Source organism: Periplaneta americana, chromosome 5 (genome assembly GCF_040183065.1).
Source record: "Periplaneta americana isolate PAMFEO1 chromosome 5, P.americana_PAMFEO1_priV1, whole genome shotgun sequence".
NCBI classification, from domain to species: Eukaryota; Metazoa; Arthropoda; class Insecta; order Blattodea; family Blattidae; genus Periplaneta; species Periplaneta americana.
In genome coordinates, this window is record NC_091121.1 from 123765285 (window position 1) to 123778525 (window position 13241).

Below are 13241 nucleotides of genomic sequence, written 5' to 3' on the forward strand. Positions count from 1 at the left end.
ACCATGTTAATAATGTCAAAAGAAGTACTCATACAAATTTTGACCACTCGACCGCAATTACGAGGCCGTCCAGAACGTGATTTTCCTTGGGTTCGTTTGTAGAAAAAAGCACAAATTCATGGAAATATTTATTGAAACATATGCAGCAATTGTTGCGCTATTTGTCAACATAACCCCCACTGGAATTAAGACATTTTTCATAACATGTGATCAATTTTTGTGTCGTAGAAGTCAGCCGCCTCAGTCCGGAACCAGCGTTTGACTGCGTCTGCACCTCTCTCTGTCGATCCTACGATGTGAGAAATGCGTCAATTCCGATGGAAAATATGTTGAAAAATAACTCAATAAGCTGTGTCCGTTCTAATAAATTTCTCCAATGAAATTGTGTTTTTTTCTTTCTGTTAACGGCCCCTGGCGAATTTATTTTTTACGGCCCTCGTAATTGCGGTCGAGTGGCCAAAATTTGTATAAGCACTTCTTTTGACATTATTAACATGGTGGAAGAAAAAAAATTAACTTTTTTATCTGCCCCCATCAGAACGTTTGCTTGTAAGTTGTATTGATTAATGACCGGTGACACCCATGTAATACGCCACGTCACTAATAATATATTTATCCATGGTATTTAATGTAACAGCGCCTCGCGTAATCATTTTTGAGAAACAGAATGACGCCAAAATCGTCAGATGAATGGGGGTAAATAACATTATTCAATGTGAAGTGAAGTGACATAGTCGTGAGAATGTGTTGGCAACCCTAATCTCATGTTTACAAATTCGCGTTGTAAACGAATAAATAAGTCTTTCAATGAATGTTTATATTAAGAGTAAGAGTTTTGCAGTTGCGTCATCAGCCAATATTAACGTTAATTGTTAGGCACATATTCCATCATTACTTTTCAGGTTTCTCGTTGGTGTGAAAACTGAAAACATTGATAACGATATGAAGAAACATCATTTTCCCAATGCAATTGCAGAGACTATTGAGGAAAGATTGTGTTTTAAAAGTGAGTATGTTTAATTTACTAAGTTACAAATTTACATTTGCAGAAATATCAGTTATAAAATTGTGAAATTTATTGGAAATGTTTAATATTGTTAAATTAAAGATTGAAGGTTCAATACGTTCGCGCCACTGTAAACGAATTTTTCACAATATCACTGTCACCAAACATTTGTTCCCTTTAACTTCTTATTACACTATGTCTGTGATGTTCACTACATTAACGCATTGATTATTGCACAAAACGCATTTCAGGAGCAAAATGTAAAAATAATGAAGATTTTAGTGATTCAAATGAGTCGCCATTCTTGGCATGCTTCCCGCTTCATGCACTAGGTGGCTCCCGACTCGGCGTAGTAGAGCCGGTAACATTGCAAACAAAATTACGCGTGTAGCATTTGTGAGAGATTAGGTTAGGTTACATAAGTGTGTATTAGTATTTGATAACGTAGAGTATCCAACGGTCACTGAACAAATATTGCACACTTTTATAACTACCAATGTGGCGTTCTAAACCAATTTTCAACAGTTTTGTCACAGCCACATCATATTACAATTTTTACTTCACTATAGGCTATATGGAATTATCACTGCATAAACACATTGATTAATGTACAAAACAGACACTTAAGGAACTAAATGCAATTATATAATAGGTTACTTACGTCCGTGACACTAGAGAGAATTGTTAAAATACCTTGAAAATGATTGGAATTTATAGTATGGAGTAGTGAAAATTTGGTGTGATCACTGGAAGAGCTGTTGCCCACCCAACATGCCAAATTCGTCGTGCGTGAATGAAAAAACCGGCCATATTCTCCTGAATGTGATAATGCTTTCAGTGTCGCCAACACGTCTCACATAATACTACATACATAATTTAACCTTAACCTCTCACATAATACTACACACCTAATCTAACCTAACCCAACCTCTCACATGATACACACCTAATCTGTCACATAATACTACTATAAGTAGTAACATTTCTCACTTTAGTATAATTTCGTTTGCATATGTTGCCCACCGTGGTGTATGTGTGTCAGGAGTCATCTAGTGGAAGAAGTGGAACGTGATGGCAGGCAATCAATGTATCAGTGCAGTGATAATTCCACATAATATAGTGCAACAAAAATTGTAATGTGTTGTGGCTGTGAAAAAGGTGTTAAAATTGGTTTATAGCGCCAGATTGGCAGTGATAAAAGTGTGCAATATTTATTCATTGGCTGGTGGATACTATACCTTGTCCCAATTTCCACTACTCCATATTATAAATTCTAGCAAATTTTAGGATATTGTAGGAGTGTTTTCTAGCGGGGCATACATACTGAAGTCCACACCTGTGGAGTAATGGTCAGTGCGTCTGGATGCGAAACCAGGTGGCCGGGTTCGAATCCCGGTCGGGGCAAGTTATCTGGTTGAGGTTTTTTCCGGGGTTTTCCCTCAACCCAATACAAGCAAATGCTGGGTAACTTTCGGTGCTGGACCCCGGACTCATTTCACCGGCATTATCACCTTCATTTCATTCAGATGCTAAATAACCTAGATGTTGATACAGCGTCGTAAAATAACCCAATAAAATAAATAAATACATACTGAACCTTTACCATTATGTCTGAAATGAGAGGTGTGTGGACATGGTAGTATAAACGTTGTGGTTTCTAGTGAAGGAAAGGAACATAAGGGATATAAAACGCATGATACGATGTAATGTGAAGAACGCAAAGCTTGTATGAATTCAATAACTGCTGAAAAATAGTGAAGCACAATGAATAATACTGAAATAAACACACAGTTTTCATAATGTAACTTCGTCTGTACGTCTGCCATTATGCTAGCCACTGACAGACCAGTACCTATTGTTAAGATCACTAAACAAAAATCACCAGACTTTGAAAGTCCTGCACAGATTCGTATATGCAAAGCATAACAAAAACCTGAATTAACTTAGGCTGTCACATATTCATGGGGGGAGGGAGGGGTCAGGGGTAATTTGAGCATAGGCCTAAGTTACAATTTATTGAATGAAATTTTACTTAAGCTTCAAACACATGCCAATTTAATACACGCGCACGCACGCACACGCACGCACACACACACACACACACACACACTGTGTTGTCTATTTCAAAATTGGCTATCATGAAGTGTTAAAAATTTGTGTTGATTACACTGATACTGTCTGGTAATAAAAGAAAATGTTGCTTTGTTTACCAGTCTATGGAAAGACTCATCACATTCAAAGAAATATCTATTGTCGGGAAACCAGCCAAGATACAGTAATCAAATTTATGTATGTGTAATACATTACACACGTTTAGAACATGTTACATTTATTACAATTTACAAATTTGGGATAATTTGGGTATAAGTTACAGTTTATTGAATAAAACTTTACCTAGTCTTCAAACACATGCCAATTGACCTATATTGTTTACCATGGAATGTTAAAAATTTGTGTTGATCACACTGGTAAAAGAAACTTTTTTACCAGTGTATGAAATGACACATCACGTTGAAAGTAATACTGTTGGAGAACCAGCACGGATGCAGTAACCAAATTCATACATTATGTATATGTTTAGAACATGTAGGCCTACTGTAGTTAATAAATGTAATATATTATCATTAACAGTTTACAGTTTGTTAGTAAACTACAATTTAGGCTACAAATTTGGGGTAATTTGGGTATAGTTATATGTAGGTTAATTGGTAACTAATAGGTCAATCTATTGTAACAGGTGTGACATTTTGACACAAAGAAGTAAAATTTACAATTCCCATGGAAGTGAAAAACTGAAGAGAACGTCATTAAAATATAGGCCTAGGTCTCAAGCTACAATCACAAGAAAATAAATTTAGAGAATTGATTGATAACAGAAATATATTCCCTTAAAATTCTGTAACGGATGTGACAGTATATGGACATAACATTCGACTTAACTTGCTACTTAATTCATTTGTAAAACTTTGAGAGTTGTCAAATCTTTAACAAATGAAAATAATTTACAATATAGCCAAGTTATTCGCAAAAACTCTGAAAACTCAAAGATGATAATCAGGAGTAAGATAAAGGAACTTATAGCTAACAGCTTAAGGAAATTTTGAACTGATATTAGGCACTGTGTCCACAATAATAAGATATTGTTTTTTGTAAATACATTTCTTAGTACTCAAATTACTGTAGTACCGTATGTCCTATTGTTAAAACTCATATTTCAATAATAACAGATGTTAGAATAATATAAATTCTAACTTACACAACATCACCTATGCACCCTGCTTAGATAGAGGTTCCTTTAGCTGACATGTTAGATACTTATAGCTGACACTTGTTTTATTGTAAGCATAATTGAAAAAAAAAAAAAAAAAAAAAAAAATTCTACTCATCTCTAACATAAGTATGAAAGCCTTTTAAGAGAATCACACATTTCATGGCCTTCAAAATGGACAAAAGTTACTCTTTCTTTGAGAATGAAATATTTTTAAGACAATTTACATCTCATTCAAGGATTTAAGTCACAAAAAACAAAGTGTTAACTGAAAATACTACACACCCAGCCAGAAAACCAAAAACTTGACACTCTAAAAGAATATGAAATTTACAAATGCACAAAAACACACTCACAATACATCCTGAACATCCAATGAATTTCAAAACACACACCCTTTTCGATGAAATCATGAACACACCCCACTACAAGAAACCAAAAAATAGCACTGGAACTCACTATGATTTAGAGGATAACACAAACCATGTCGAAATTAGTAAATCAGGTAACAGCACCAAAATATATACTATTAACACAGTGAAGTTATTATTTGTTAAATAACTTAACAATCTATCAATATTTATTATTAAGCAAATATCAGTGGAATATATTTGCTACATAGGTACTCAAAGAATAGCTCGTGACTCATCCAATACTTTCAGAATGATAGATAGCCCAGTCATCTGGAACTCATTACTTATAGATGCCGGTATCCTGGTATATCAATAAACTATCATTGGTGGAGCTATTCTTACGGCTGCATTACCCATTATTAAAACAGTCATTTTCTCTTTCTTATTATTTCCTGCACCCTAGTAAACCATTTTTGACCCTTTTTCTGCAAGAACTTTCCCTCCCTTAGTAGGATTTAAAAGGAATGCTGTCTCATCAGCATTGAAGATTGCGTATGATCTTTGAGAACTGGTGACAGCCCCTTCTCTTCAAAATACAATTATCTTCTTCTTCTACTTCAAGCTGTAGGCTTTAAGCCCGTTGCAGCTTCTTTATTTCTTGTATCCACCTTTTTGCTGGTCGGCCGATACTTCTTTTTCCAGTGGGTACATAGTCAGCGATTATTTTCGGGATTCTATCTTGGCTCATGCGTTGTACGTGTTCCCACCATTTCTGTTTATACTCATCTACAGTTTCTACAGACTGTTAACTTTTAGATTGTTTCTTATTTCCTCATTCCTATTATGATCCAGTCAAGTTACTCCTACTACACTTCGAAGAAATCGCATTTCAGCTGCCTGTAGTCGACTTCTATCTTTCTCTTTTAAGGTCCAAGTTTCACTCGCATATAAGCCCGTTGGTATTGCCATAACTTTATAGTTTAATCTGTGTATCTTTCCTTGTTTTATTTCGGAGTGTTATTCTAATGGTCCCACATATATATTATTAAATTTGGTAATTTTATAATATCTTTTTCATGAGTATATGATAGATGGCAGCCAAGGAAGTTAAAAGTATTAACTTGTTCTATGATATAGTCTTACACTACTACCTTTGGTCTCACCACCCTTTTGTCTATAAATGCCATTACTTTTGTTTTTTCTTTCGAAATAGTTAGATTCATATCTTTCGTAATTTTATATAATTCAAATAGTCCCCTTTGTAACGAATCCTCGTTACTAGCTAATATGATTTGATCATCAGCAAAGAGGAGGTTTTTTTAAGAAGTTTTTGTTTTTGACGTTTTCTGATATATACAATTATACTTTCCCAAACCTCTGCTTAATATGGTGCTCACTGACTTGCTGCCTCCTTGAAGTCAAATTTTGGCAGATTCTTAAACTTATATTGGTATGTCTCTTTTAAAGTCATGATACTATTTTTTGCTTGGAAAATAATTTTTCACGGGAATTTCCTTCTCGGCTACAAGTATTTTTAAATGAATACAGAAACGTGTCTTTTATTGGAAAACCAGCTTTCTGCATTGTTATGATCCACTATGTTAATAAGTGTTCATTATCAAGAGGAGAACTCATTTTCTATCTATGGAAATCTGCCCCTTATATTTGGCCATAAGGGTGACCCTGGGAACTCCATAATGTTTTGCTGCAGCACTGAAACTCCATCCTCTTTTGACTGTAGCTATATCATCAGTCATAGCTTCTTTGGAATTCTGCAGGATTTTCTTTGGAGTCATATGTAGACTTATTTAAAATACATCATTAATGTTACACAATATTCCCTTACGCTGACATATTTGGCACCTAAATATGACAGCCCATGTTAACTATAGGTTAAGAACAAAGTACAGTAATGTAAGTGGTATAGCATGATCAACTTGTTCATTTTGGCTTACAAACTTGATACTTACAGTTGGCACCTAGAGGTGACATGCCTCTAATCTATAGGAACCTATGTACAGCAAAACCTCTAATTTAAGGACATCGAAGGGATGTAACAATGTGTCCGCACCTGGGAGGTGTCCTTTATTGGGAGGGAGGCTCCCCAATCTAACAGTAAATTTATAATATGCATTATGTATCTCTTCACGCTTTAAATGAAATGTATTACTGTAGTTTAATTCTAAATACAGTCTACTGTGCTACAGTAAATTCTTTGCAACTTTGAACTACAGTAGATAAGACTGAAAAAGGAAAATACAGTACTGTGCCATGCAATTTTATTCTAGGGCTGCAGTTATGCAGTACTGTAATTTACAGTTTTCAAATTAACCTTTACGTTCAGGTGCCATGTCTTTCGAAACAGTACAACTGATTGAAGTGAAGAGAATAATCCTACTAACCCTGTCATGTGTCAAATACTTACAATTTCACAATCGTGGAAACCTTGGACCCATCAGACAGGTTAAATTTGATGACTTTGTTTATCCACCCGCTTCCAGCTAACAAAGGGTAGCTGGCTGAACTAGTGGTAGCCTACAAGACCCTTATTGTCTTCTTTCATGTTAAGGAATTTTTGTACAGTTCTCAAAACTAAATTTTCCATTTTTTGTAACACCTTAGGTTTTGAAATCCAAGTTCTGTCCGCATTCAGGAGGTAAAGCAAGCTTTAGGACTGTGAAACAGCTGTCCGTGTCTGAGAGTGTCCGTAAACGAGAGTTAAATTTATCATTATTTCTATATTATTTCAGTTGGGACATAAAAATCTGTCCATATATGAGGAGTGTCCGTATCTTGGGGGTGTCCGTAAGGAGAGGTTTCACTGTACTCACAGTTTCCATACCTGACAACCAATATAAATGGTGAAACATACATAAAGATAGGTTATGAAGTAAATGAATCACTTATTTATAGTTTCCTTACAACAGAAAGAACAACTATGACATCGAAATTTTAAAACAATTATACATTTCTTAAAATTTTAAATGTCATGTTCTCATGATTTTCTTGAGGAAAATACCAACATACCTTCCTAGATACATATAGCAGAAAACAATTTCTTTTAACACAAAGAATTACTGCAACAATTAATATGGTAGCTTCCCTCTGCCAAAGAATACATATCTGTCCAAATCCAATAGAAATCCCTCTGGTTTGTTATAATCTTAGTTTTATTCCTTTTAATATATGACTATCAGCTATAGGTGACCTGTCAACTACAGACGCCTTTACCTTATAAAATAATAATAATAATAATAATAATAATAATAATAATAATAATAATGTATGCAACAGGTATGACACCCTTTTGTGACGTGTATGACCTATGAAGAATGGAACGCATAGATTTCACTGAATAGAGAACATTATTTTTCCTATATATCTATAGCTTTCTAAAACTTGTAATACATTCTGTTGCCTTTCATCATCAATGCTGGCTCTGGAAGAATGGCTTTTATTTGATCAAAACTTACATATGAAATGTCTTCTGTTTACACCTTTGCTTGGTTACCTGAAACTATTATGAGGAACATGACTCAGAAGTTGAATCATTTAACTCTATCAATGTAAGTTTACCATATTCATCATTATGTACATTAACAAGTCTAAGTAATTTTATTGATGTTTCTGCAGTGAATGCATCATGTATGAGGTAGCCTATATTTTTGCATTTTTCACAAAATAATGTTTCACTATGAATGTCACAAGAAACTTTGGAAAGAATTTCTTTGGGCAAGGGTGGGAAATAAGTCAAACCTTAGAAAGAGAATTAAGTTGAGTTAAGTAGGTCTATTTGACATTTTCATGATAAATAAATGCACAAATATTATGAGGCAATGCAGAAAATGAAAAAAACAAATGGTGGATGCAAATTATAAAATGATCTTCCAATTGTTGATGTCAATGTACTGTAACTGAAAAGGTTGAAATAATTCACTAATGAAATAACACTTAGGAACATGTTTGCATTTCCCAGTGCCATGCCATTTCAGTGATATAGTAGCTTTATATCCAGGTGCTTGCTAACTATTGCTGTCTTTGCAGTAAAATTCTTCTAACAATCTCTTGTTTCTTTTGCTAAGCCATTTTTTTTGTCAGTTTCTTGTTCGTTTTATGAAAAAAGTTGTCTTCTTTCTTCTTCTGGTGGAATTATATCCATAACTAGTTTACGAACAACAGCTAATTTCTTCCTGGGACTATTTGGCAAATGTTGTTTCACCTGTTTGTGGCTTTTATTAATGACTGAGTATTTTATAAGAACCCATGGATGCAATGATATCAATGATAAACAATGAAATAATCCTTTAAATAAAACTAAGTGATCTTTATGTATTGAGATGTGCTGATAACGAATAGGACAACCGTTTTGCTGTATCACCTAAATCTTTTGCGAAACACTCTCATTTTATAGTTTTATGGTTTCCGGTCTCTGCATCCAGCTTAACGTTTGTTCCAAACAAATGGATAAGATGCTTTTACCAATCTTGTATGTTTATGAATGGCACTTAATATTTGGTGAAGGGAACATCTGGCAATAGATTAATGTCCTATTTCTCTGTTAAAATTGTTTTTTTGTGAATTGCCTTCTTAGTAATATGCTAACTTTCTTTCTGATCGCTTCGCAAGTAGCCATATTTTATGTTTGTATATGTTCGTGAAATTGTGAATCTGAGTGTGTATTGTGAGGTGAAGTGTAAGGTGTATTTTAACAAAATGATAACAGCATTCATCATTGTTTTTTAAATTATAATATTGTAACTCAGTTATTGACTTTGCCATGTCATGCAAATGTGTGAATAATCTGAACTTGTTTTGTTATATTTGCGGTGAATTTACTATGAAGTCACAGACAAATACTATTACTCCTATAGTGAAAAAAGCCTATGAGTTGTATTTCGGAAATAAAGTAAACGAGGGAAAGAGCTGGGCGCCAGGTAAAATTTGTTGTGATTGTTCGCGAACTTTACGTAGTTGGCTTAATGGCACTCATAAATCAATGTTCTTCGGAAACCCTGTAATATGGACAGAGCAGAAAGATCATACTACGGATTGTTATTTCTGTTTAACGAATATAGTGAGATATAGTTCTAAATCAAAACATTCTATAGTTTATCTCAATGTTCCTTCAGCCAAAAAACCTATGAGTCATAATTTAATACCAATTCCTAAGTCCCCTAAAGAATAGACAGTGGATGAAACAGAACTAAGCAGACCTTCTCCAGACGAGGAACCTGGACCCTCATATTCAAACACTGATTCAAGTTTTCTAGAGCCAGAACCAAATATACCTCACTGTATTTCCCAATGTGAACTAAACGATCTAATCCGAGGTCTCAATCTTTCTAAAGTTCAAGTGGAATTATTAGGTTCTCGTCTTCAAGGGTGTAATTTATTACAAGATGGTGCTAAGGTGTCATATCAAAAATATCAGCAATCACTGACACATTTTTTTTCTGTTAGTAATGAGTTGACTTACTGCAATGATGTACCAGACCTTCTGCAAGAACTTGGAATTAGTAACAAACAATCTAACGAGTGGAGACTATTTTTAGATTCATCTAAGATTAGTTTAAAAGCAGTATTGTTGGATAATGCGAATATCTACCCATCAGTACTCCTTGCCTATTCTGTGAACAAGAAGGAAACATAGCCTATGAAAATATGGATGAAATATTAAAACTAATAAATTATGCAATATATGGTTGGCAGATATGTGGAGACCTCAAAAGATTAGTACTTTTAGGCATGCAATCTGGGTTTACAAAATTTTGTTGCTTTCTTTGTGAATGGGACAGCCAAGCAAAGGATAAACATTACAACATTGAGGATTGGGCCATGCAAAAAACTTCGTTCCTGGACAGAAGAGTGTTAAGAATCACCCTTTAGTTGAGAAAGACAAGATTCTGTTACCACCGTTGCATATAAAATTAGGGTTTTTGAAAAATTTTGTCAAGGCTTTGGATAAACATGGTCAGGATTTTGGGTACTTGAGGGAAAAATTTCCTAAATTCATTGATAGTAAGTTAAAAGAAGGTATATTTATTGGGCCACAAATTCGTGAGATCATTCATGATGACAACCTTGTGGAATTGTTAACAAAAAAAAAAAAGATTTCAGAAAACGTATAATGTGTTTTTCACGTGTTAAATTTTATTACCTGTTAACATGTTTCGGCCTGCTATTGGCCATCTTCAGAACTGGCTGTTTCTGGTCTTGGCGCCTTTGGTTTTGATTCCTGTGGTGTGTAATCAAGATGTATAATGTATGACTTGAGGCTTTCCCGGCGTTTGATGTAGAATAACTCTTCTCGGGTTCTCAGCCAGGTGAGCTGGAGATTTGCTTCCAAGCTTTCGAGGCTAGCTCTGCCATCTTCTTCAGGGAATGATGTATAATGAAAAAAAAAAAGAGAAATGTGCATGGTTAGCTTTCAGACAAGTATGCTGTAATTTTCTTGGAAATGTGAAAGCTGACAACTACAAGGAACTTATTAGGAACTTGTTGAAGTCTTACCAGCGTATGGGATGCAATATGTCCTTGAAAATTCACTTTTTACACTCGCATTTAGACTTCTCCCCCCCCCCCCAACATGGGCGCAGTTAGTGATGAATGCGGTGAGAGATTTCACCAGGATATTTCTGTCATGGAGAGAAGATATGCAGGAAAATCGGTACAGAACGTGTTAGCAGACTATTGTTGGAACCTCAAGGAAGACGTTTCTGATGGCAGTTACAAACGGAAGAGTTCAAGAAAAAATTTTTGAAAATGTGAATAAAAATGTGTTTTCCCTTTTTTCTTTCTTTCTTTCTTTCTTTCTTTTTTTTTTTTTTTGCATGACATTTCTTCCTAGAGCAGTCCTATATTTTTTTATTTCATATTTATTCACTTCAACATATAAATTTTATTTCATGAGCAAAGAAAGAAAAATGATTTCAAATATTACGAAGGAAATTCAATTTCAATTAAAAATGAAAATGAAAATTCCGGGAAAACGAGAGATGATACAGCATTTCCAATTCCAGATTTGGATTCAGCAGGGTCGAATTATAAATAATCACCTATTTTCGTTCAAAGGAGCAAAAAAAAAGTTTAAATTTGTCTAACAGTGTATTTTCTGGGTTGGTATTGGCCTTCTTTTTGCTATGCATGTTCTCTGTCTAAGGGCATCACTCTTGCGTTTCTTCATCAGTTCTATTTTGTTTTTTAATAATAGTTCCCTTTTCTTCTTTCTGCATCACTCTTTCTTTCTTTTTCCAAGTGAGCTTCACATTTTTCTGGATCTTCCTTCATTTTTTTCTCGTTCTTTGCATTCTATTTGTTGTTGTTCAGTCAACTGTCCAAAGACAGATCTGAATCTCACAAGTGATACCTCGAAGGCACCACTTATGAGGCAACTAGGCCAGGCGATAATGGGGTAGGGTGGTCCCCTCCATTGCATACATCGCTGACTAGTAACATATTACACTAATCAGACTTCAGATGCATACAAACAATTGTTCTTACTCCGACACATATCGTCAAGTGAGATGTATTGCCTGATATTAGATGTACATATCAGCCAGAACCTCAATCAGAGGATTATTCTATTTGTATACATCTTATTTCATTTTCTTAAGAGACAATAGCAAACAATTTATGTGCTTAAAATTAATGAAATTTTATATAAAACAATCACTAGAACAATAATTATTATACAGTATGTACTTAAATATTCTTGCAAACCAATGTATATCAATTAATTTTATGTAGTCGGTCATTTCTATAAACAATTTATTTATATCTTTTATTATTTTGCTTGTCACAACCGTTACATATTTTTTTCAGTGAAAATAATGGTTAAGCTCATTTAAAATACATTGTTAGATAGAGATCAATGTTAACTTCTCTTCAAAAAAAAAATGCTAGTTATTCACTCACATATTATGTTACTGGGATAAAATTTACAAAGAAAAACTTACCAACATATGCTTTGAAGTACAGTAGAGAATAAGATTATTTAAAGCAGTCTAATAAGATTCTTTAAAGCAGTCTGCATCCAACAATAATCTGGAATTCTTCGTCACATTTTTAAATCACAAGATTACAGTATTGCCAATTTTATTTGACACAGTTCCTTTGCTAGCAAGTAATTCTCTTATCTATACATTATCTTAAAAGTGAATAAATGATAAAATACTAAACACACTAATTTTATGCTACAAAACTACAATGTTTTGCCTATCTTATGCTGCTTTAATAATGGAGTTTAATACATTTTAATTTTTTTATTTATTTGTCCACATTTTCATGGATTGGCTCTAATCTACTTTTCATTCCAGATGATGACCAAGTACACAAAATAAATTATGGATTGGTAAAAGACAAATAAATATGCGAAGTGTTTTCTGTCCCTGATTTTAATGAGGGATAGTTATTTGAGTTTACAAAATAAGATAAATTCTAGGTACTAAATTCCAGCTGTTGTAGATAATAAACACATACACAGGTGCTTTTGTGTGGGATGACACATCGTAACTGATGTCATAATAATATATACAGTAGTAGAAATAGAAATAATTATTATATTTTTTCATATCATAGGATAAGGGTAGGCGAAACTAGCGCAGAGAAAGTTCAA

The 13241-nt window shown here is 34.0% G+C and overlaps 2 protein-coding genes across 14 annotated transcripts in view; one reads left to right on the forward strand and one right to left on the reverse strand.

The window, feature by feature from the left end:
- The first annotated feature begins 556 nt into the window (after positions 1-556).
- Positions 557-13241, forward strand: part of LOC138700140 (putative uncharacterized protein DDB_G0282499) — a 72994-nt gene continuing 60309 nt past the window's right edge. For 4 of the 10 annotated variants that reach the window (XR_011332256.1, XR_011332255.1, XR_011332253.1 and 1 more), the window contains exons 1-2: positions 557-696; positions 903-1006. Coding sequence is in view for 3 of the 10 variants with exons in the window: in XM_069826505.1 (XP_069682606.1) it covers positions 668-696; positions 903-1006 (133 nt within the window). In the remaining 7 variants the exon portion in view is untranslated. The other 6 variants (XR_011332257.1, XR_011332259.1, XM_069826505.1 and 3 more) reach the window with 5 other exon arrangements.
- Positions 5297-13241, reverse strand: part of LOC138700143 (U3 small nucleolar ribonucleoprotein protein IMP3) — a 180663-nt gene continuing 172718 nt past the window's right edge. For 2 of the 4 annotated variants that reach the window (XM_069826522.1, XM_069826516.1), the window contains exon 6: positions 5297-10996. The gene's annotated coding sequence lies outside the window, so the exon portion shown is untranslated. Of the gene's footprint in view, positions 11000-13241 lie in introns of all 4 variants that reach the window. The other 2 variants (XM_069826519.1, XM_069826514.1) reach the window with 1 other exon arrangement.